The sequence below is a fragment of the Notolepis coatsorum genome, assembly GCF_963971535.1.
Source record: "Notolepis coatsorum genome assembly, chromosome: 6".
In the NCBI taxonomy this organism is placed as follows: domain Eukaryota; kingdom Metazoa; phylum Chordata; class Actinopteri; order Aulopiformes; family Paralepididae; genus Notolepis; species Notolepis coatsorum.
Genome location: NC_140170.1, coordinates 137,133,903 through 137,152,633, shown reverse-complemented (window position 1 = coordinate 137,152,633; position 18,731 = coordinate 137,133,903). Strand labels below are relative to the sequence as shown.

Below are 18,731 nucleotides of genomic sequence, written 5' to 3'. Positions count from 1 at the left end.
AATATTTCAGAATTCTGTATTTTGCTTTGTACGCTCATTTTACCATCAGAAATAGTGTCTAATAAGTGGGAATGAATAAATGTCCACAATTTAATAAGATATAACAGTCCATTTAATAGGGCTGTCTTAAATACTTTGAAGCTTCGAAGCTTCGTTCGATGGGCATGGGATTCGAATATGAAAATTAAATTTGATTATTAAAAAAAATAAAAAAAAATATATATATTTTTGCAAAATCAACTCTGCCTCTCTTTGTTAACTACAACAAGCAATGCTGTTTGTTATTTAAGATGAGGTTGGACTCGGCACTGACAGATTTGTGTTCATTGTGCTGCTTTTATAAAGCCTCAAATGACGGCTTACAATATTTCATGAAAGCAAAGTGTTTTGTTTGTCTAAGATTTTAAAAGGTTTAAACTTTACAGCACTGACAAAGTTGAACAAAGTGCTGTACAAGTCCCACAACATAAAAAAAAAAAGTAAATTATTATTTTTTTTTTTATAGTGGATTCCATTTTTATTGCTCAATTCCGCGATTCCGTCCGCGATTCCGTGATCGCGGATTCCATATGGCTCTAATCTAATGTCTATGGGTTGTTTCTTTTTTTCTGGCAAGGGGGGCGGTTATAACGGTCGGATTGAGAAGAATCAAATGCTCCCCGATGCATGATGTGTGGTGGATTATGTTGGCGACACGATGGACATCAATACTTGGAATCGCGATCAGATAATTGGAATATTCTTTTTAGGGTACATCCTAGTCAAGCTATATGATATCAATCTTGCGTTGATCCAAGCATGTCTTCACCTCGATCCGAACGTGTGTCACTGTGTAACGTTAGTCCACAACGTATGCCGTTGGTGACGATCAAAGCATCAAACCCCCCCCCCCCCCTTTTATTTTATTTTTATTGATCTTTTTCCCCCTCCTTTTTCCTCAGATTTTTCTCCCATCCCAATGTTAGTCGTTATGCCAATTCCCAATCCCCTTCCTGGTCGCTGCGCACTTACCCCCCACAGTCGGTCTGGGAGAGTGGAGGCTATCACGTGCTTCCTCCGACACACGTCTAGCCAATCAACCGCTTCTTTTCACCTGGCAGCGCGGACTCTCACCGACAGGGTGTAACGTGTGGAAGGATCACACTACCCCCCTTAGATCCTATCCGCGCTGAGCAGGCGCCCCGACCGAACTGTAGGAGTCGCTGTTTACAACGACCTGGACCCACCCCTCCAGCTTTCCCACCCTCTAATACAGCCAATTGTATTAGTGTGAACGGCCAGCCAAGCTGGTGACAACGCCGGAGCTGGATTCGAACAGGCGAATCCAGCGTCTCCGGCGTTTGGTGACGAACGCAATCTCCGCTACCCCCCCCCCCCCCCCCCCCCTTTTCATGCATTCATGATGAAACATAATACCTGTGATATAGATTTGATTTGAGATTAATAGCGGGTCCAGGCAAGAAACGGCAACGGTCATAGTATAATACACACATAAGGCTATTCCTCAGCATTTCGGGAATTACCCCAGACCGATCTAAAAACATACATATATTCACCACGGTATAACTTGCGAATGTATGCATGGAAAAATTATCTCTTTTTTGCATCTTGACTGGAAGAAAGTCAAATATGGTCAAATGACCATAGTATTGTATCCATAGCTATAATATAGAATATAGTTATTATAGCTCTACAAACAAGGTGACGGACTCCTATCTTTTAAAGCGTGGCATGATAGATGGGGCCCGAAAAGCATAAATTTCTTTAACTTTGAATTGTTTCTGTAGTTAATTAATAGAAATTAATGCGATTAAAGTCCCAGCCCTAATACAAACCTAATAATACTTGAGTAAAGTACAAATCCCCAAAAACAGTACTTAAGTATTGTAACAAAGTACTGGTACAATTACTCAAGTACTTTACACCCCTGCATTCAATGATTATGTTCAATGAAGTAGCCAAAAGTTACACAATAAAAACTAACTGGATAGTTGATGATAATAAACATTTCACTTCATTAGCAAACATTTAAAAAAATATATAAGCTATTCTCCCTCTCTCTTGTGTGTGTATACATTTACTATAGACTACTTTTTTTTTTTTTTTTTACATTGATTAAGCTAATTAGCTTTAACAATCCTGATTCCCGAGCATATTTTATTCAAAAGGAAGATTGATTTAAATATGTATATAGCCTATATATATATATATATATATATATATATATATATATATAAAACAAAAACAAAAAAAACTATTTATAAATTTTGTCCGGTAAAAAAAACCTCTGGCTGGTAGTTTTTTTTAATCTAAAGCTAAGAAATAAATTTTGTTCACTGTTTTTCAGCATTTAGTTACAGGCATGGATACATTGTATGTAATGATAAACAATGTCATAGTTACCGGTGGGTGTTTATTATATTATTTCAAGATAATAAAGTAGCTACAATGAGTCCATAGATAAAAAGCAGTACCTACTCACCCTACTCATCTCCTACTCTGGGTATTCAGTAGGTTGTGTCAAAGAGGCAACTACCCATGTGACCTGAGGATACTAGTAAAACATTTAGAAATATTAAATTGCTGGGGCGGCTAGGTGGTGTAGTGGTCTAAGGCACTCGCCACCAGTGTGGAGACGCTAGGATTCGCGTGTTCGAATCCAGCTCTCCACATTGTTTTTCAGTTTGGCTGGTCGTCCGCAGTAATACACATTGGCCGTATTACGGGGAGGGAAAAACTGAAGGGTGGGGATCGAACGTTGTGAACAAGCGACTCCTACAAGTCGGTTGGTGCGCCTGCGCAGTAGAATCAGGAAGTGTCGGGGGCAGCGTGAGCCTCCCACGCGTTACTCCTCGACACTAAGAGGTCGAGCTGCGCAGGTGAAAAGATGCGACTGCTGTTACCTCAAGTACCGGAGGGGACTTGTGCTATGTATGACTTAGTCCACATTGCAGCCGGCTTGTGGGAGGCAAGAAACAGCGTTCGTGACAGGGGAGGGTTGAATTGGATGATACGAAATTGGGATGGGAGAAAATATAGAAAAATGGGAGAAAAAGTGGATCAAAAAAAAAAGAAATATTAAATTGCTAATAGAATCAATTGTAGATTTTTCTGCTAAATTAATCGTTTAGATTAATCGATAAAATAATCAACAGATTAATTGATAACAAAATAATCGTTAGTGACAGCCCTAGTTGACAGCACTACTGAACAGTAACTGCACACTACATATCACCCCTGAGTGAAACATGGTAAGCCAAACTTTCCCCCACTGTACCGAAAACATACCGTACCGATTCAAAACCGAGGTACGTATTTTTTTATGTACCGTTACACCCCTACAACATCTAGGCTTATCTAGGCTCTTTACGCCATGCTGTGAAATTTTGTCTGTGAAAATATGTCTGATGTTTGTAGCACTAATAAGAGTTCATACTGTACATGTGTCTGCTATACAGAAAAACAGACTTGATTGATTGTTTGATTGATTTGATACAGTGATATTGAGCTCTTGACATACCAGCGGAATGAGTAGCTGTTTGGCTCTGGGAAGTGCGTCCTACCACTGAGGCCACATGTGTATGTGGAAAGATGGATCGCTGTAAGCATGTGGGGCGCCTTCGTCTCAGCGACGATCACTCTGTACTCAATCCGCAAAGATGGCGCTGTGTGGACTGCGACACCACAGATTCGGTGTGGGCCTGCCTCAAGTGCTCCCATGTGGCCTGTGGACGTTTCATGGAGGAGCACTCACTGAAACATTTCCAGGAGTCGCAACACCCACTGGCAATGGAGGTGCGGGAGCTGGATGTCTTCTGCTTTGCCTGTGGGGACTATGTGCTCAATGACAACGCAGAGGGAGATCTCAAACTCCTCCGAGGGGCGCTCTCCACCGTCCGCAGCTCGGGTAGACGCTCGTTGCGCTCCTCTGCGGGTGGAGACTGCGCCCCTCGGGTTGGGGAAGGTGGGCCACAGCCTGCCATGCAGATGGCCTTGTGGCATCGGAGGAAGGTGCTCCTGGGGAAGATGCTTCGGAGGTGGACGAGCCAACATCAGGAGTTGCAGAGTCGGCGTGAACAGAAACTAGAGGAGGAGAAGGAGGAGGCCAGACGTCAAAGAAAGGAGGTGAAGAAGAGACTCATGGGAGAGCTCGTCAACGTTCCCCCCAGAAAGAGCGCGAGGCTCCTCACCCAGGCACCCCGCTCCACCATCACGCTCATTCCTCGCAAATTTCGTGATCCTCCAGAGCGCCTACCTCCTCCGTCCAAGAAGCTTCCTCTTCTAACCCTGTCCCGCAAGACGCCTCGGAACGGAGCTGGTAAACTGAGGAGGTACTACTCTAACCATACGGCGACACGCCGGAGACTCGCCCCAGGTGTCACTGGACTGCGCAACTTGGGGAACACGTGTTACATGAACTCTATATTACAGGTTTTGAGCCACCTGCAGAAATTCAGGGAGTGCTTTCTCACATTGGACCTATGTGAGACTGAAGAGCTGCTGGCCAAGACCAATCACTCCCAAGGAGTGAAGGGCGTGGCAGGTGGCGTGGTCAGCAGCGGTAGTGCGGCTTTGTCAGGCTGCCCTCTCGGACGCATGGGGAAAGCAGGCGGTTTGGACTTACCCGTGGGCAGTAAAGAAAGTGTACCCCCGTCCCTGAACGCCGCAGAACTGGTCCAGCCCAAGGAGCCTCGCTCCTCCACCCGCCAGCAGATGTCTCTGTGTCACGAGCTGCACACACTGTTCAGAGTCATGTGGTCGGGCCGATGGTCTCTGGTGTCTCCCTTCGCCATGCTGCATTCTGTATGGAACCTCATCCCCGCCTTCCGCGGCTATGACCAGCAGGATGCCCAGGAGTTCCTGTGTGAGCTGCTGGATAAGGTGCAGCAGGAGCTGGAGTCGGATGGGTCCAAACGCAGGATAGTCATCCCCATTACCCAAAGGAAACTTTCTAAGCAGGTGCTAAAGGTTCTCAACACCATCTTTCATGGGCAGCTACTCAGCCAGGTGAGCCTTTCCACACATATCCAAAAGCACACTTTTATTTAAAAAAATGTGATTATGATATTTCAGTATTTGTGGAGAAACAATAAGATTCATACGTTTTGTCTTAAGATTTGGATTCATTAAAATTATAGTCCTATCCGATTCATCAGCAGGCTAGTGGAAGTCAATAGGGGACACAAAGGATGTTAACTTCCAAAGTCAATTACCTGTATTCATAGTATTATCTTGGTCAGCAGACAACAGGTGATGGTAATCAAGAAAAGGGGGATTATTTATCATTAATAACGGCTGTGGCACTGACACAGTGTGCCATATTGGTTGGTATGAAACATGAGAATAGCTTTCTATATTTGGTACTGATTTGTGTCTATTGTCAAATAGTGTGTCTATAAAAAGGAATTTTGTGCTCCCCTCCCCTTACATTATAGGTTACATGTTTGTCCTGTAAGCACAAGTCTAACACAATTGAGCCATTCTGGGACCTGTCTTTGGAGTTTCCAGAGCGTTACCACAGCATGGAGAAAGGCTCGGGTTCTGTAGCCGACCAGCACAGCTGCACCCTCACCGAGATGCTGGCCAAGTTTACAGAGACGGAGTCCCTGGAAGGCAGCATCTATGCCTGCAACCACTGTAACAGTTAGTATAACAAGAGTCCACAGGGCTGTACACTGCGACGAGGTTATCGCAAATTGCCCCTTAATTTGGCCCGTGCGAGTGGTAAATAATATTTGGGGGCAACCTTGCAAGTAGTGATTTCAACCCTTCATTCGCATTTCACTCCTAAATTAATCCATACAAATTGGATAAAAAAAAATAGTAAAACATTAGCCTACAACCAGGGCTGTACAGTGCGACATAATGTCGCGGTGCTATGAAAAAATCTGTCTGCGATGAATGAATTTACTGCGTAGCCCCCGTGCGAGAAAAAAGGATTTGCGTGTACTGTGAAGTGAATCTGGGCCACGCTATTCTACTTGGTAGTTGTAGTCTATCGTGCGATTAAATACCATGTCTGCGTAGAGTCCATACATCCAACACCAAATCCCACAGTTCCTAGCGAACAATCTAATAGAAACTGAATGTGGGCTATTGCATCGCCAAAGAAGAACTTCCTTTCAATAAGTTTAAGCCGCTAATTTTGCTCTGCAAGAAGAACGGAGCGGATATCAGTCCATCTTATGACAACCACGTCCGATGTGGAGAGATGATAAGAGACCATAGCCGATTAAATTAAGTCTGATCTGGCAGTGATGATTGACACACTTCTAACGTTCAGCCATGCATTAGGTGAGTAGCCCACTATTAGGAAGTTTTTCAATACTTAAATACTGTCTACTTAAATTTCCCTCCAGGGATCAATAAAGTATCAACCTATCTATCTATCTAATAATGAGACAATATGCAAATAAGATAATACTAATAATTGTCACGGTTCCCCGTATGAAAGTGGCTTGCAACTTACTGCTGGTAAAATCACTGTTTATTTCTCGTTTTGCATAGTATTACATTCCTCTTCTATAAACAATCAAAGTCCTACTGTAAGAGCCTCATACGGGTCAATTAAACCTTTTTGATTAGAGTCTTTCCTTCGAGCTAAGTTGAACTGAACATTTCACTGTCAAAAGCGCAAATGTAAACAAGGTTGCATCTCAACACGGTTTTCAAAATAAAGGTCACATATACAAATACCGTAGTAGGCCTCTCAATTCTTATTAAAAAAAGTCCCGGATATACATAAACATTAATTGGCATAGATCTCTATAAACGGCCCAACACATTTAGGCTTTAGGCACACCCTGAAACCAGTAACATCACAAATATGAAGCGGGTAATTACCCATAAAAATAATAAACCTTTCATGGGGTTATTTACAATAATAATAATTCATTTTATTTATAAAGCACTTTTCATTGTGAAACAAAGGTATGCAGAGTTTCCTGTCCTCCTGATTAATGCAATGGTGTGTATGTTGTGATGATCTCATTCAAGGAGCACTACAAGCGCGCACATACACAGTTTGTTGTTTTTGTTCTATTAGTGATTTACACACTTTCTCAGTTGGTTCATTATAAAATATACAAACCTCAAAACAAAAGCACTTAAATGTTAAATAAAAGGACCACAGTAATGAGGCAGGAGGAACATATTTTTTTGCACTATAATGGTAAAATTGTTATTTAAAAATGTGCCCCTAAAAAATATTCTGTGCCCCTAAATTTCTCATTTAGGGGCAACTGTGCCCCTAGTGAAAAAGCTTAGCGTACAGCCCTGGTCCATGGAAGGCACCATATATGTCTGCAACCACTGTAACAGTTAGTATAACAGAGTCCCTGGAATTTAGAGCTGCCGCGATTACCGCATTACCGCGGTATCGCTGTTACTTCACGCCCACCGCAGAGTTAGGCTGAATACCGCGTCACAGCTGTTTTTTATAATAATAATAAAGTACCCTGCTCTCGTTGGGCTTGCGGCTCTGCAGATATACCCTACTCCTCTGTCGAGGTTCCAAGCGACCCTATTGGGTACCAGAAAAGTCACGTGAAACACTGCAGACCACTGATTGGTCAGAAGAGAGACGCGACACACGTTGGAGCGTCCTGCAGTGTGTTACCACCAATCGGCAAGCGCGTATTCGTTTTTTACGTCCTGAATGTCAGCCATTGATCAGAGCTCACAACACGGCTAATAACGTTAGCTCCCCGCCGGAGTGGATTATCATCGCTCCTCAGGAGTACTAAACGAGGCATAATGATTTTACTGCAACGAATGTTATAATAAAAGCCCTTCGTTCTATACACTTGTCTGATTGAAAACTTTATTAACAGACCGCAGAATGGGTACAACTCAGCACGCTCTGAGCAAAGAAAGGAACTGAGATATGAATTGAGTAATGCTTGCCTTGCTATGGTCCGGTAAATACGCGGATGTTATTGAACGTGTAACTATATAACGTTAATGCCACAAAACGAATGCCTTTGTTAATCAAGTAGTAACTTTATAATAATAATAAGAAGAAGAAAGGGTCGGGGGGGGTAACCGCCGGGCGCTACCACCCCTGCCTGCGACACCGAGTGAATGGTGCACGACCAGAGGGGAGACTTCGAATCCGTGTTTCACTTTCAATAACGAATGCGTGCTTGCCGAATCCCAAACAATATTCATGCTGCAAAGTCATCCTCTAAAGATAGACATTTAGACTAGAGGCAGGCTATATGCTATAAAGAGTAGACTACTAAAAAAATGCATTCAAATATTTTTTTTTGTGTGTGTGTGCGGTAATAACCGCGGCGGTAGGAAATATTTCGCAAATTTGTGCGGTAAGGAAAACATCAATACCGCGGCAGCTCCAAAGCACCATCTATGCCTGCAACCACTGTAACAGTTAGTATAACAGAGTCCCTGGAAAGCACCATCTATGCCTGCAACCACTGTAACAGTTAGTATAACAGGGTCCCTGGAAGGCACCATATATGCCTGCTACCACTGTAACACTAAGTATAACAGTAAATCAGGTTACAGTGCCTCTGTGATGCACTGTTTTTAAAAGGAAAGGAGCTGAGGAAAGTATCTTTTATAATCCAACCCTTTGTATAGCTGCACTGTGCTACAGCCTCTGGTGGTCATCAAACTATCCAAAAATGTTGGGACAGTTGTGCCATGATTCCATGACCCATGATATAGCTGACTGTATACCCTCCTGTTCAGGGACGTGCAGACATTTGGAGTGGCTATTGCTCTAACCTGGAAAAAGGGCACCCCCCCCTTATATATAAAGGCACCAGGGGGAGTGGCAGTGTCGCTGCGCCTTCTTGCCCCTCCCTTAATTTCTTATGTAGCAAAAAAAAAAAAAACTCAGCCAATCAGAATAAACGGGCCGTTGCCCGGGCAACAATAGGCTGTACCTGTGCACATCCCTGCTCCTCTTAGCAGAGCTAGCTGTACACTCCTGTTAGCAGACTGTATACCCTCCTGTTAGCAGGCTGTATACCCTCCTGTTAGCAGACTTTATACCCTCCTGTTAGCAGAGCTAGCTGTACACCCTCCTGTTAGCAGACTGTACACCCTCCTGTTAGCTGGCTGTATACCCTCTTAGCAGAGCTAGCTGTACACCCTCCTGTTAGCTGGCTGTATACCCTCTTAGCAGAGCTAGCTGTACACCCTCCTGTTAGCTGGCTGTATACCCTCTTAGCAGAGCTAGCTGTACACCCTCCTGTTAGCTGACTAGCTGTACACCCTCCTGTTAGCTGACTAGCTGTACACCCTACTGTATATCCTCCTCTTAGCAGATCTAGCTGTACACCCTCCTGTTAGCAGACTGTATATCCTCCTCTTAGCAGAGCTATCTGTACATCCTATAATGTACTTCATTTACTGAACAGTAATCTCCAACAGTATGCAGTTCCTTAGTCCATTAGTCATACTGGGGGTGATAAATGCATGTCTTGGTTATTCTCACATCTTTCTCAGAGTACACTGATCTTGGAAACTTGGTTTAAACGGCAACTCTGAAGAAATCTGCTTTTTTCTTTTTTAACTACCACACAAATGGGGATGTTTAAAACTGATTCAAGGTGTTTGCTTACTTACATTACTATCTATTTAGTAACTAAATCTGATTCATGCCATGTTTCTGCTCGCTCCTCTTCAGCTTCTTATCTACAGAATAACTTAAATGTGTTCACCTGCTCCAGGAAGAAGACGGAAAACATCCCACAAACCCTTAGTTCTATCAGAGGCCTGCAAGCAGCTTCTGATCTACCGCTTACCTCAGGTTCTACGGCTGCACCTCAAACGCTTCAGGTGAGCACACTGAATATTGTTTTGCTCTTTTAAAAATCCAACGCTGCTGAAGCACATCTTTTTGTGGTGGGAACAGCATGGAAACAAATCCCAACCTGAGCATGAAATAAGAGCAAAATGGCCACCATATGAATATGGTCAATTGAGAAAGATGTTGGATCTCTGATGTTGAATTTTTTTTTAATCTCAATATTGTTTTTGAACAGACTAATGGTCTATACTGTTCAGTAAAACGAATGCTGTGTGAGCCAAGATGCTGCAGAAAATGATGGGTGCTTTTTAATCTCAATATTGTTTTTGAACAGACTAATGGTCTATACTGTTCAGTAAAACGAATGCTGTGTGAGCCAAGATGCTGCAGAAAATGATGGGTGCTGATAAAGTCCTGGATGCAAACTCCAAAGTAGATATTGAACGCCTGCCTCCCCCCAAGGTCTGTCTCATCCCACATGTACAGCGAGCCAACTTCAGAGTCGCCTGCTACAAAAGAGCAGAACAGCCCATATTCAAGAGGCCCAAAGCCTATGATCAAAGTATGGACTGGTAAAAACAATGGATGAGGAGGTGTTGGAGCCTGTCTGGACGCGTGAATATTAAAGGCAACCAACTTGTGTTCAGCTTGTCTGGACGGTTGGACCCATCCTCCATCCTTCTCTTGTTGAGGTACTGGCCCAGAAAGTGGAGTCAGAAGAGCAAGAAGCTCTTGATAAAAAAATAAAAATAACATGGATGGAGAATGGAGAGTACGAGTGTGATGAGGCGGAGGAAGAGATGGAGATCGAAGAGATAGACTTTGACAATTGTTTTAGTGATGATGATAATAATAATAATAATAATAACTTAATTTTATATAGCGTCTTTCAAGAGACCCAAGGTCGCTTTACATAGGGGGGGGGGGGGGGGGGATAACAAAGTAACAGACAGTGGACAGACACAACCAGGGAGCGAAATTAACTTTTTGACTCACCGGCCAGTGGCGGGTAGATGGGAAGAGTCTACCCGCCAAGCATATTTCTTACCTGCCAATATATATTTTATATATACAATTTTTTTTTAAATAAAATATATATTATATAATCATACTTGTAGTTGTATTATCTGCGAGACATCGCCACCACGCAATAAGTCAAAATGCTTGCTATCTGCAAACAGCTCCACTGTCTGTTTTGGCTGTGTTGCTCTTCTAGAAAAATAATCCTTTCAGGGTTGCCTATTGAAATACTGAACACTTTCCTACTGTACACTTTCCTGATTAATTGAAATGGGGGACCCTGATGTAAACAAGACGAAAGTCTTTCTCTGGTCTGCATCCCCTTAACAATTGTGTGTATTGAGCTGTACTGTATTGTACCCATTCTGCAATCTGTTAATAAAGTTTTCAATCAATCAATCAATCACACCTCCAGTACAGAAACATTGTTTGAGTTTGCGTGTCAGGTAGACCATTGATTGACAGTCGAGTCTGCCAATTACATCACATCGCTTGCACTCCGGTGCTGCAGCTGGACCCATTGCCCACCTCTGCTGTTGATAACGCTAGCCAAGTTATTATACACACAGATACACAGTGGGCCAGTGACTTTGGTGTAGGGGTGTAACAATGCATCGATCCTAAGGGGGAAATTCAACTGCATCGATTTGAAAATGTTAGAATAGATTATCGCAATTTTAATGTGTACACGTTATGTTATTGTCATGTCCGTTACAGCCAACACACCGACATACGCTACTGCATCAACGTTATGATTAACAAAGCAAGGCATTCGTTTTGTTGCATTAACGTTATATTACTATTGCTATCGATAAATCTAGGTGTTCTAAAATCTATTGCTATTGGTAAGAGAGACTATAATAAGTTGGTGTCTCGGAAAACGAGAGCCCTGATCGCGGAGTTTCAGGAAGTAAACAAGAAAAATGAGCGCTTCCGATTGGTCATTTGCTTTATTTCCCATGAAACCAGTCACTTCACTCTACTGTGATTGGACCGTTGGCTTGAGTGCAATGTGGGACTTGTAGTTTTTTAACGATCTCGCAGCGGAGGAAAAAAAAGACGAGAGAGGCTATAATCTGTATTCGCACAGCGTGCGCGTAATTGATTTTTACCGTTCGCATACAAATATTTTTAGGGGCCTGCTTATGAACTACACGTCTACACGCCACACGGCGGGCAGCCCTCTAAGTGTCATGCGCCAAAGGTAAAAACAGACCGCCCCTGCCGGGCGGCGGGCTTTAGTTTCGGTCCCTGGACACAACATATACATATAAAGTGAGAGATTAGGGGTTAAATGCCGAGTTGAAGAGGTGGGTTTTGAGCAGTTTTCTTTTAATGAGTCCAGAGTTGGGGCCGTGCGGAGTTCTGCAGGGAGGGAGTTCCAGAGGGTGGGAGCTGCCACACTGAAAGCTCTGTCCCCGAAGGTCCGCAGTCTGGTTCGGGGGATGGAGAGCTGACCAGTGTCCGTGGATCGTAGGGACCGTGACTGAGTGTAGGGGTGGAGGAGGTCAGTGAGGTACTGAGGTGCCAGAGCGTGAAGGGATTTGTAGGTGAGCAGGAGGGTTTTGTAGGTGATGCGGGATTTGATGGGGAGCCAGTGGAGGTGGATGAGGGTGGGGGTGATGTGCTGCCAGGGTTTGGTGCGGGTTAGAACCCTGGCAGCTGAATTTTGAACATACTGGAGCCTGTCCAGGGTTTTGCTTGGGACCCCGGACAGGACGCCTGTAGCTGTTCCGCAACTGTAGCTATTTCCGGGGTAGGCCTGATTGGCCCCGACAGGCACGTGACCGCCGCGGCCACGCCCCGCGGCAGCCCCGCAACGCGGCAACGAGGCTGCTGTGGTTCACAGGCGCTTTCCGCCTTCAACGCCATCAGTCATAATAATATCATCAGTCATCTCTAATAATATTAATCACTGTTCAATGTACTAATATACAATACGGCTCACTTTTCCCACTTCAATGACAGAGCCGCTGTTTAATAATATTGTCGCGGCGGAGCTCCGTCGCGGCAGCATTATGTAGCAGTAATCCCCCCTTCTTTACCATCGACAAACTAGCTCAATTGGTAACTCTGCTTGGCTGTGGATCCTATGGTCCTAAGTTCGATTCCCTTAAGTATTTTTATTTTTTTTTTAACGTGCATTGCACTATAGCGTGTATGGTACAGTAACGGTCTCTGGAGCGCAACAGTAAGAAGCATTTGCACTGCAACGCATACACCTTACTGTAAATTGTACCATACAATATACAATATACAATACGCTATGCACGTTAAAAAAAAAAAAACTTAAGGGAATCGAACTTAGGACCATAGGATCCACAGCCAAGCAGAGTTACCAATTGAGCTAGTTTGTCGATGTTAAAAAAGGGGGGATTACTGCTACATAATGCTGCCGCGACGGAGCTCCGCCGCGACAATATTATTAAACAGCGACTCTGTCATTGAAGTGGGAAAAGTGAGCCGTATTGTATATTAGTACATTGAACAGTGATTAATATTATTAGAGATGACTGATGATATTATTATGACTGATGACAGTGAAAGGCGCCGCAAACTCCTTCTGCTGCGGGCGGCGTTGAAGGCGGAAAGCGCCTGTGAACCACAGCAGCCTCGTTGCCGCGTCGCGGGGCTGCCGCAGGGCGTGGCCGCGGCGGTCACGTGCCTGTCGGGGCCAATCAGGCCTACCCCGGAAATAGCTACAGTTGCGGAACAGCTACAGGCGGACAGGACCCCGTTGCAGTAGTCCAGGCGGGAGGTTACAAAGGCATGGATGAGGGTCTCAGCTGTGGAGTCGGAAAGTGATGGTCGGAGTCTGGATATGTTTCTGAGGTGGAAGAAGGCGGATTTGGTGACGGAACTGACATGGGCTTGGTAGGAAAGGGTGGAGTCCAGGATAACGCCCAGGTTGCGGACCTTTGGGGATGGGCAGATGGAGCAGCCGTCTATGTTGAGGGTGAGATCCCTAACCTTCCGGAGCAGGTCCTTGGGTGCCACAACCATGAGCTCAGTTTTATTGTTGTTGAGTTTGAGAAGATTAGATGACTTCCAGGTTTTTATTTCATGAAGGCAGTTGATAAGGGAGTGTGGGGGGAGATGGGTGGATGGTTTGGTGGAGAGGTAGAGTTGTGTGTCGTCAGCATAGGAGTGATTAGTAGTTTAGGGCACAAATTACAAAGTTATTTAAAAGTCTCTGGGTTAAGAAGAATCAGGCTTTCAAAAGTGGAGCTGCAGATCTCTATAAAATTGCCAGGTATGAATTTGAACGAAGTGTGAAAACAGCTAAGGCTAAGTACAGAGATAGTCTTGAGGACAAATTGAAAGCTGGGGGCGCAAAAGGGGTTTGGCAGGGTCTACATATGATTACTGGGTACAAGAATAAACAGTCAGCCCAGAATGTGGACCCCCTACTCCCTGACAAGCTTAATGAATTTTATTGCAGATTTGATGTGCACTCAGGTGATCAACCTAGGGTAGCTGATAGAATGGGTCCTGTAACCCCCCCCCTTTGTATTCGAGGAACACCAAGTCAGAGCCTTACTCCGCAAACAAAATGTTAGGAAGACCGCAGGGCCAGACAATGTGTCTACTTTTACCATGAAAAATGGTGCTGACCAACTTGCTACTGTTTTTACAGATCTTTTTAATTGGTCTCTCAGCACACTTAAAGTCCCGGCATGCTATAAATCTGCCATAGTCATACCTGTGCCCAAGAAATCTAGCACTGCTTGTCTGAATGATTACAGGCCCGTCGCTCTGACCTCTGTCATTATGAAGGTGTTCGAGCGGCTTGTCTGTGATCATTTATCTAGTATTGTTAAATTAGACATGTATCAGTTTGCTTATCAGCCCAACAGGTCTGTAGGGGATGCTGTATCTATGTGTTTACACACCATCCTGCAGCACCTGGAGGCCTCTGCCACTTATGTACGAATTTTGTTTATTGATTTTAGTTCAGCGTTTAACACGATTGTGCCTTTTAAACTATTTGAAAAACTTAAATTGCTCGGAATTGATGAGTCTCTGTGCTATTTTATTCTAGATTTTCTCTCAGACAGAGAACAAGTGGTTAAAATAGGTAATTTGTTCTCTAGATCCAGGACCTTGAACACCGGGGCCCCCCAGGGCTGTGTTCTCTCTCCTCTGCTCTACTGTCTATACACTAATGACTGTGCCTCCCACTCTGATTCTGTCCGATTTTTTAAATATGCGGATGACACAACAGTAGTGGGACTAATTAAGAACGGGGATGAATCGGCCTATAGAGCTGAAGTCGATAGCTTTGCTGTATGGTGCAAGGAGAACGACCTGCTTTTAAACATCTCTAAGACAAAAATTATAGTTGACTTCCGGCGCGGGGAGGCAGTCCACCCTCCTCTGTACATAAACGGCCAGCAGGTGGAGAGGGTAGACAGTTTTAAATTCCTCGGCATCACCATATGTGATAATTTAAAATGGGAAGTTAACACCAGCGGCCAGCCTCATAATTAGCAAAGCCCACCAGAGGCTCCACTCCCTGCGCCATCTTAAAAAGTTTGGTGTGGGGCGCCCCAGTGGCGAACCACATAGCGCGCTCAGCCGCGACACGGCCGACCCGGGTTCGATTCCCGAACCCGTCGTTATTTGCCGAATGTCTTCCCCCCACTCTGTCTCCCATTCCTCCTCTGTCTCTCCCTACTGGACTGCCCAGTAGAAATAAAGCGATAAAACGCCAAAAAATAAGTCTTTAAAAAAAAAAAGAAAAAAAAAAAAGTTTGATTTGTCCAGGGCAGGGAGGCGATGCTCAGCTTTTATAGAGCCACTGTGGAGAGTGTCCTTACCTTCTCAATGACTGTGTGGTACGGAAACACCACCGTCCATGATAGGGGACATTTAGAACGAACTGTACGCACAGCGTCAAAAATCATCGGCTGTGAGCTCCCCTCTGTGGCCTCCATTTATGCCACACAAATCAGGCGGAAAGGGGAAAAGGTGATCAGGGACCCTTCTCACCCTGCTTACGACCTCTTTAACCCCCTTCCCTCTGGCAGAAGACTCCAAAGTCTCAGGTGCAGGACATCCCGTTTTAAAAACAGTACATATCCCGAGGCTGTCCGTCACCTGAACTCAAATACAAATGTACAGGCACTTTTCACAACAAGGGCTAGCACCAGCCAACATGCACTTTAAGGCAATATGCACTTTAAACTGGAACACTGAGCAATTTATTTTAGGTACTGTAGCATTTCTTTTTTAATTGTTTGTGTAAAACTTTTTATTGTGGGGATTGTATTCTTGTGTTCTTATATTGTATGTTTTTAACAATGTCTGTACTGTATGTGGCACCAAGACAAATCCCAATCAACCGTGTTGAAATGGCAATAAAGTTTCTATCTACCGTACTTTTCGCACTATAAGCCGCACTGGACTATAAGCCGCAGGTGTTTTAATGTTTAATTACCATATGTAATTAGCATTGGGACACAATACTGTAAGACAAATGACAAGAATTAACTCATTTACAAGTTGTATTAAGTTTAGCAAATAAGGGAACAGATAAATAACATTTCAATGCAGTCAAAAAAGCAATATTTAGATTTTTACATTTTCGGGTTTGGTCACATCGAGTCACATATAAGCCGCACCGTTATATAAGCCGCAGGGTCGAAAAATGGGGGGAAAAGCCGCGGCTTATAGTCCGAAAAGTACGGTATCTAGTTTAGGGCACAAATTACAAAATAGAAAAAAATACTTGAATATTGTGTCAACAAAGAAGATATCCAGTCCATGATATCCAGTGCATATGAAAACATAGTTTGAACCTTTAAAGGTGACATGCATTATAAATGGCTTTTTTCAGTGTCTAGCATTGTATTATAGTAATAGTAGTTAGTATCAATGTGTCTGTGTCTCTAAATACCATATTGGCGGATTGCTCTCATTCAGCTCAGACCATTTCTTGCTCGATTTAATTAGGTCATTCTGATTTGACTCGTAACGAGGCGAGGATGGAGCGGATAGTGATCCTATTGGCTCTGTGGTTGTAGCGCGCATAGTGAACCCGACACTTCATCAAACGGGGTTTGACAGAGAGCGAGAGAGAGGGAGAGAGCGTCGTGCTGTCGTCTCTCTGTCTGTCTCTCTCTCCCCCTCTCTATCTCTCTCTCTCGATTCGGGAGCATAACTAACGCACAGTGGAAGACTTCCTCAAACGGGAGAGGGAGAGAGAGAGAGACAAGGGGACCTGCTAATCTCACACACGCAGCTTTGTTTACACAGTGCTCCGTGTGTGTCTCTCTCTCTCTCTCTCTCTCTCTCTCTCTCTCTCTCTCTCTCTGCCACTCGCAGACTGTGTGGATGACTGTCACTCAAAGTGCTTATGGGCGGAGCCAGGCCAACATAGCCTGAAATTCAAAGTGAGAAAAATGGGGCTTTTGAGTACTTGATTAGAAATATAAAACAATGAATTTTTTTGAATAAAACCTTACAGAGGTGTTCCATAGACTCACAGGAATTGTGTAAAGTTGCCCAAATAGTGCTAGGAATAGCAATGCATGTCCCCATTAACAATAAATAAATCACTGATCAAAATCGCATTGGGAAAATGTGTTAATTTGTCTATAGAATTGTGTATGCAAAACTATAATATTTAGGGCATAACGGCATGGAGACAATCTTTATTACAATATTATTTCAAATATTAACCTAAATCGATCTCGTCCAATGCACTGCATTTTAGTAAAAAGGGAAAATAGAGATGTGATACACGTGTTTTCAGCGTTTATTTTTTCTGTCCTGAAATTGAACCAAGATGTGTTTGAATCTTAAAAATAACAATTGTACTGAATTCCTTGGGTCAAACTTGTTGTTGTTGTTGGGAAAATGTTAAAATTTGTCTCTATGTTGTTAACTTCAAAAGTTATGCTGTTTTCTTTTTCTTATTTTTCAGGTTTTGGTTCAGGATAGGTGTAATAAAGGGTTAAAAATAAACCCCATGGGACATTATTTCAACCTGTTACCTGGCAGAATCTTAAAATAGACACTTCAAGAAAAGAAATCCACCCTATGCAGGTGGACCTATGTTTCCATCTAGACTATATACAGTATGTATGACTTGGCAATAATAAGGTCACCTCCCCAGCAGGCCTAAATGACTACATACCGGTGGCACTCACCTCTGTGGTCATGAAATGCTTTGAGAGGCTGGTCAAGGATTACATCTGTGCCTCCCTCCCTAATACCATGGACCCATTGCAGTTTGCATACAGAACAAACAGGTCCACTGACGACGCGGTCTCCCAGGTACTGCACAACACCCTTTCTCACCTTGACAGTCAGAAGGGGGGCTATGTGAGATTGCTGTTCATTGACTATAGTTCAGCTTTCAATACCATAGTCCCCACCAGACTGGCTGACAAGTTGATTGATCTGGGTCTGAACTCCACCCTGAGCGCCTAGATCCTGGACTTTCTGACCGACAGGCCCCAGGCGGTCAGGGTGGGTGGACACACCTCCAACTCAATCACCCTGAGCATCGGGTCCCCCCAGGGCTGTGTCCTCAGCCCCCTGCTGTATTCGCTGTACACACATGACTGTGTGGCCAGGTTCAGTTCCAACTCCATAGTGAAGTTTGCGGACGACACAGTGGTGGTGGGTCTGATCTCTTAACAACGACGAGAAGGCCTACCGGGAGGAGGTTGATGTCCTGGCACTCTGGTGCCGGGATGACAGCCTACTCTTGAACATTGGTAAGACCAAGGAGCTCATCATGGATTTTAAGAGAATACAGCAGGGGACACACACACGCCACTGTGGATTAATGGGGCAATTGTGGACAGGGTGAGCAGTTTTAAGTACCTGGGAGTCCACATCACAGAGGACCTGACATGGACAACAAACTACACACACACACTGTGGTAAAAAAAAAGGCAAAGCAGCGCCTCTATCGAGACAA

At 44.0% G+C, this 18,731-nt stretch overlaps 1 protein-coding gene across 1 annotated transcript in view; it reads left to right on the top strand.

Moving 5' to 3' along the window:
• Positions 1-18,731, top strand: part of usp49 (ubiquitin specific peptidase 49) — a 40,978-nt gene that overhangs the window by 16,710 nt on the left and 5,537 nt on the right. Inside the window, exons 3-5 of the mRNA XM_084317703.1 lie at positions 3,499-5,007; positions 5,436-5,643; positions 9,699-9,807. Coding sequence (XP_084173829.1) covers positions 3,592-5,007; positions 5,436-5,643; positions 9,699-9,807 — 1,733 coding nt within the window. The 5' untranslated portion in view covers positions 3,499-3,591. The remainder of the gene's footprint in view (positions 1-3,498; positions 5,008-5,435; positions 5,644-9,698; positions 9,808-18,731) is intronic.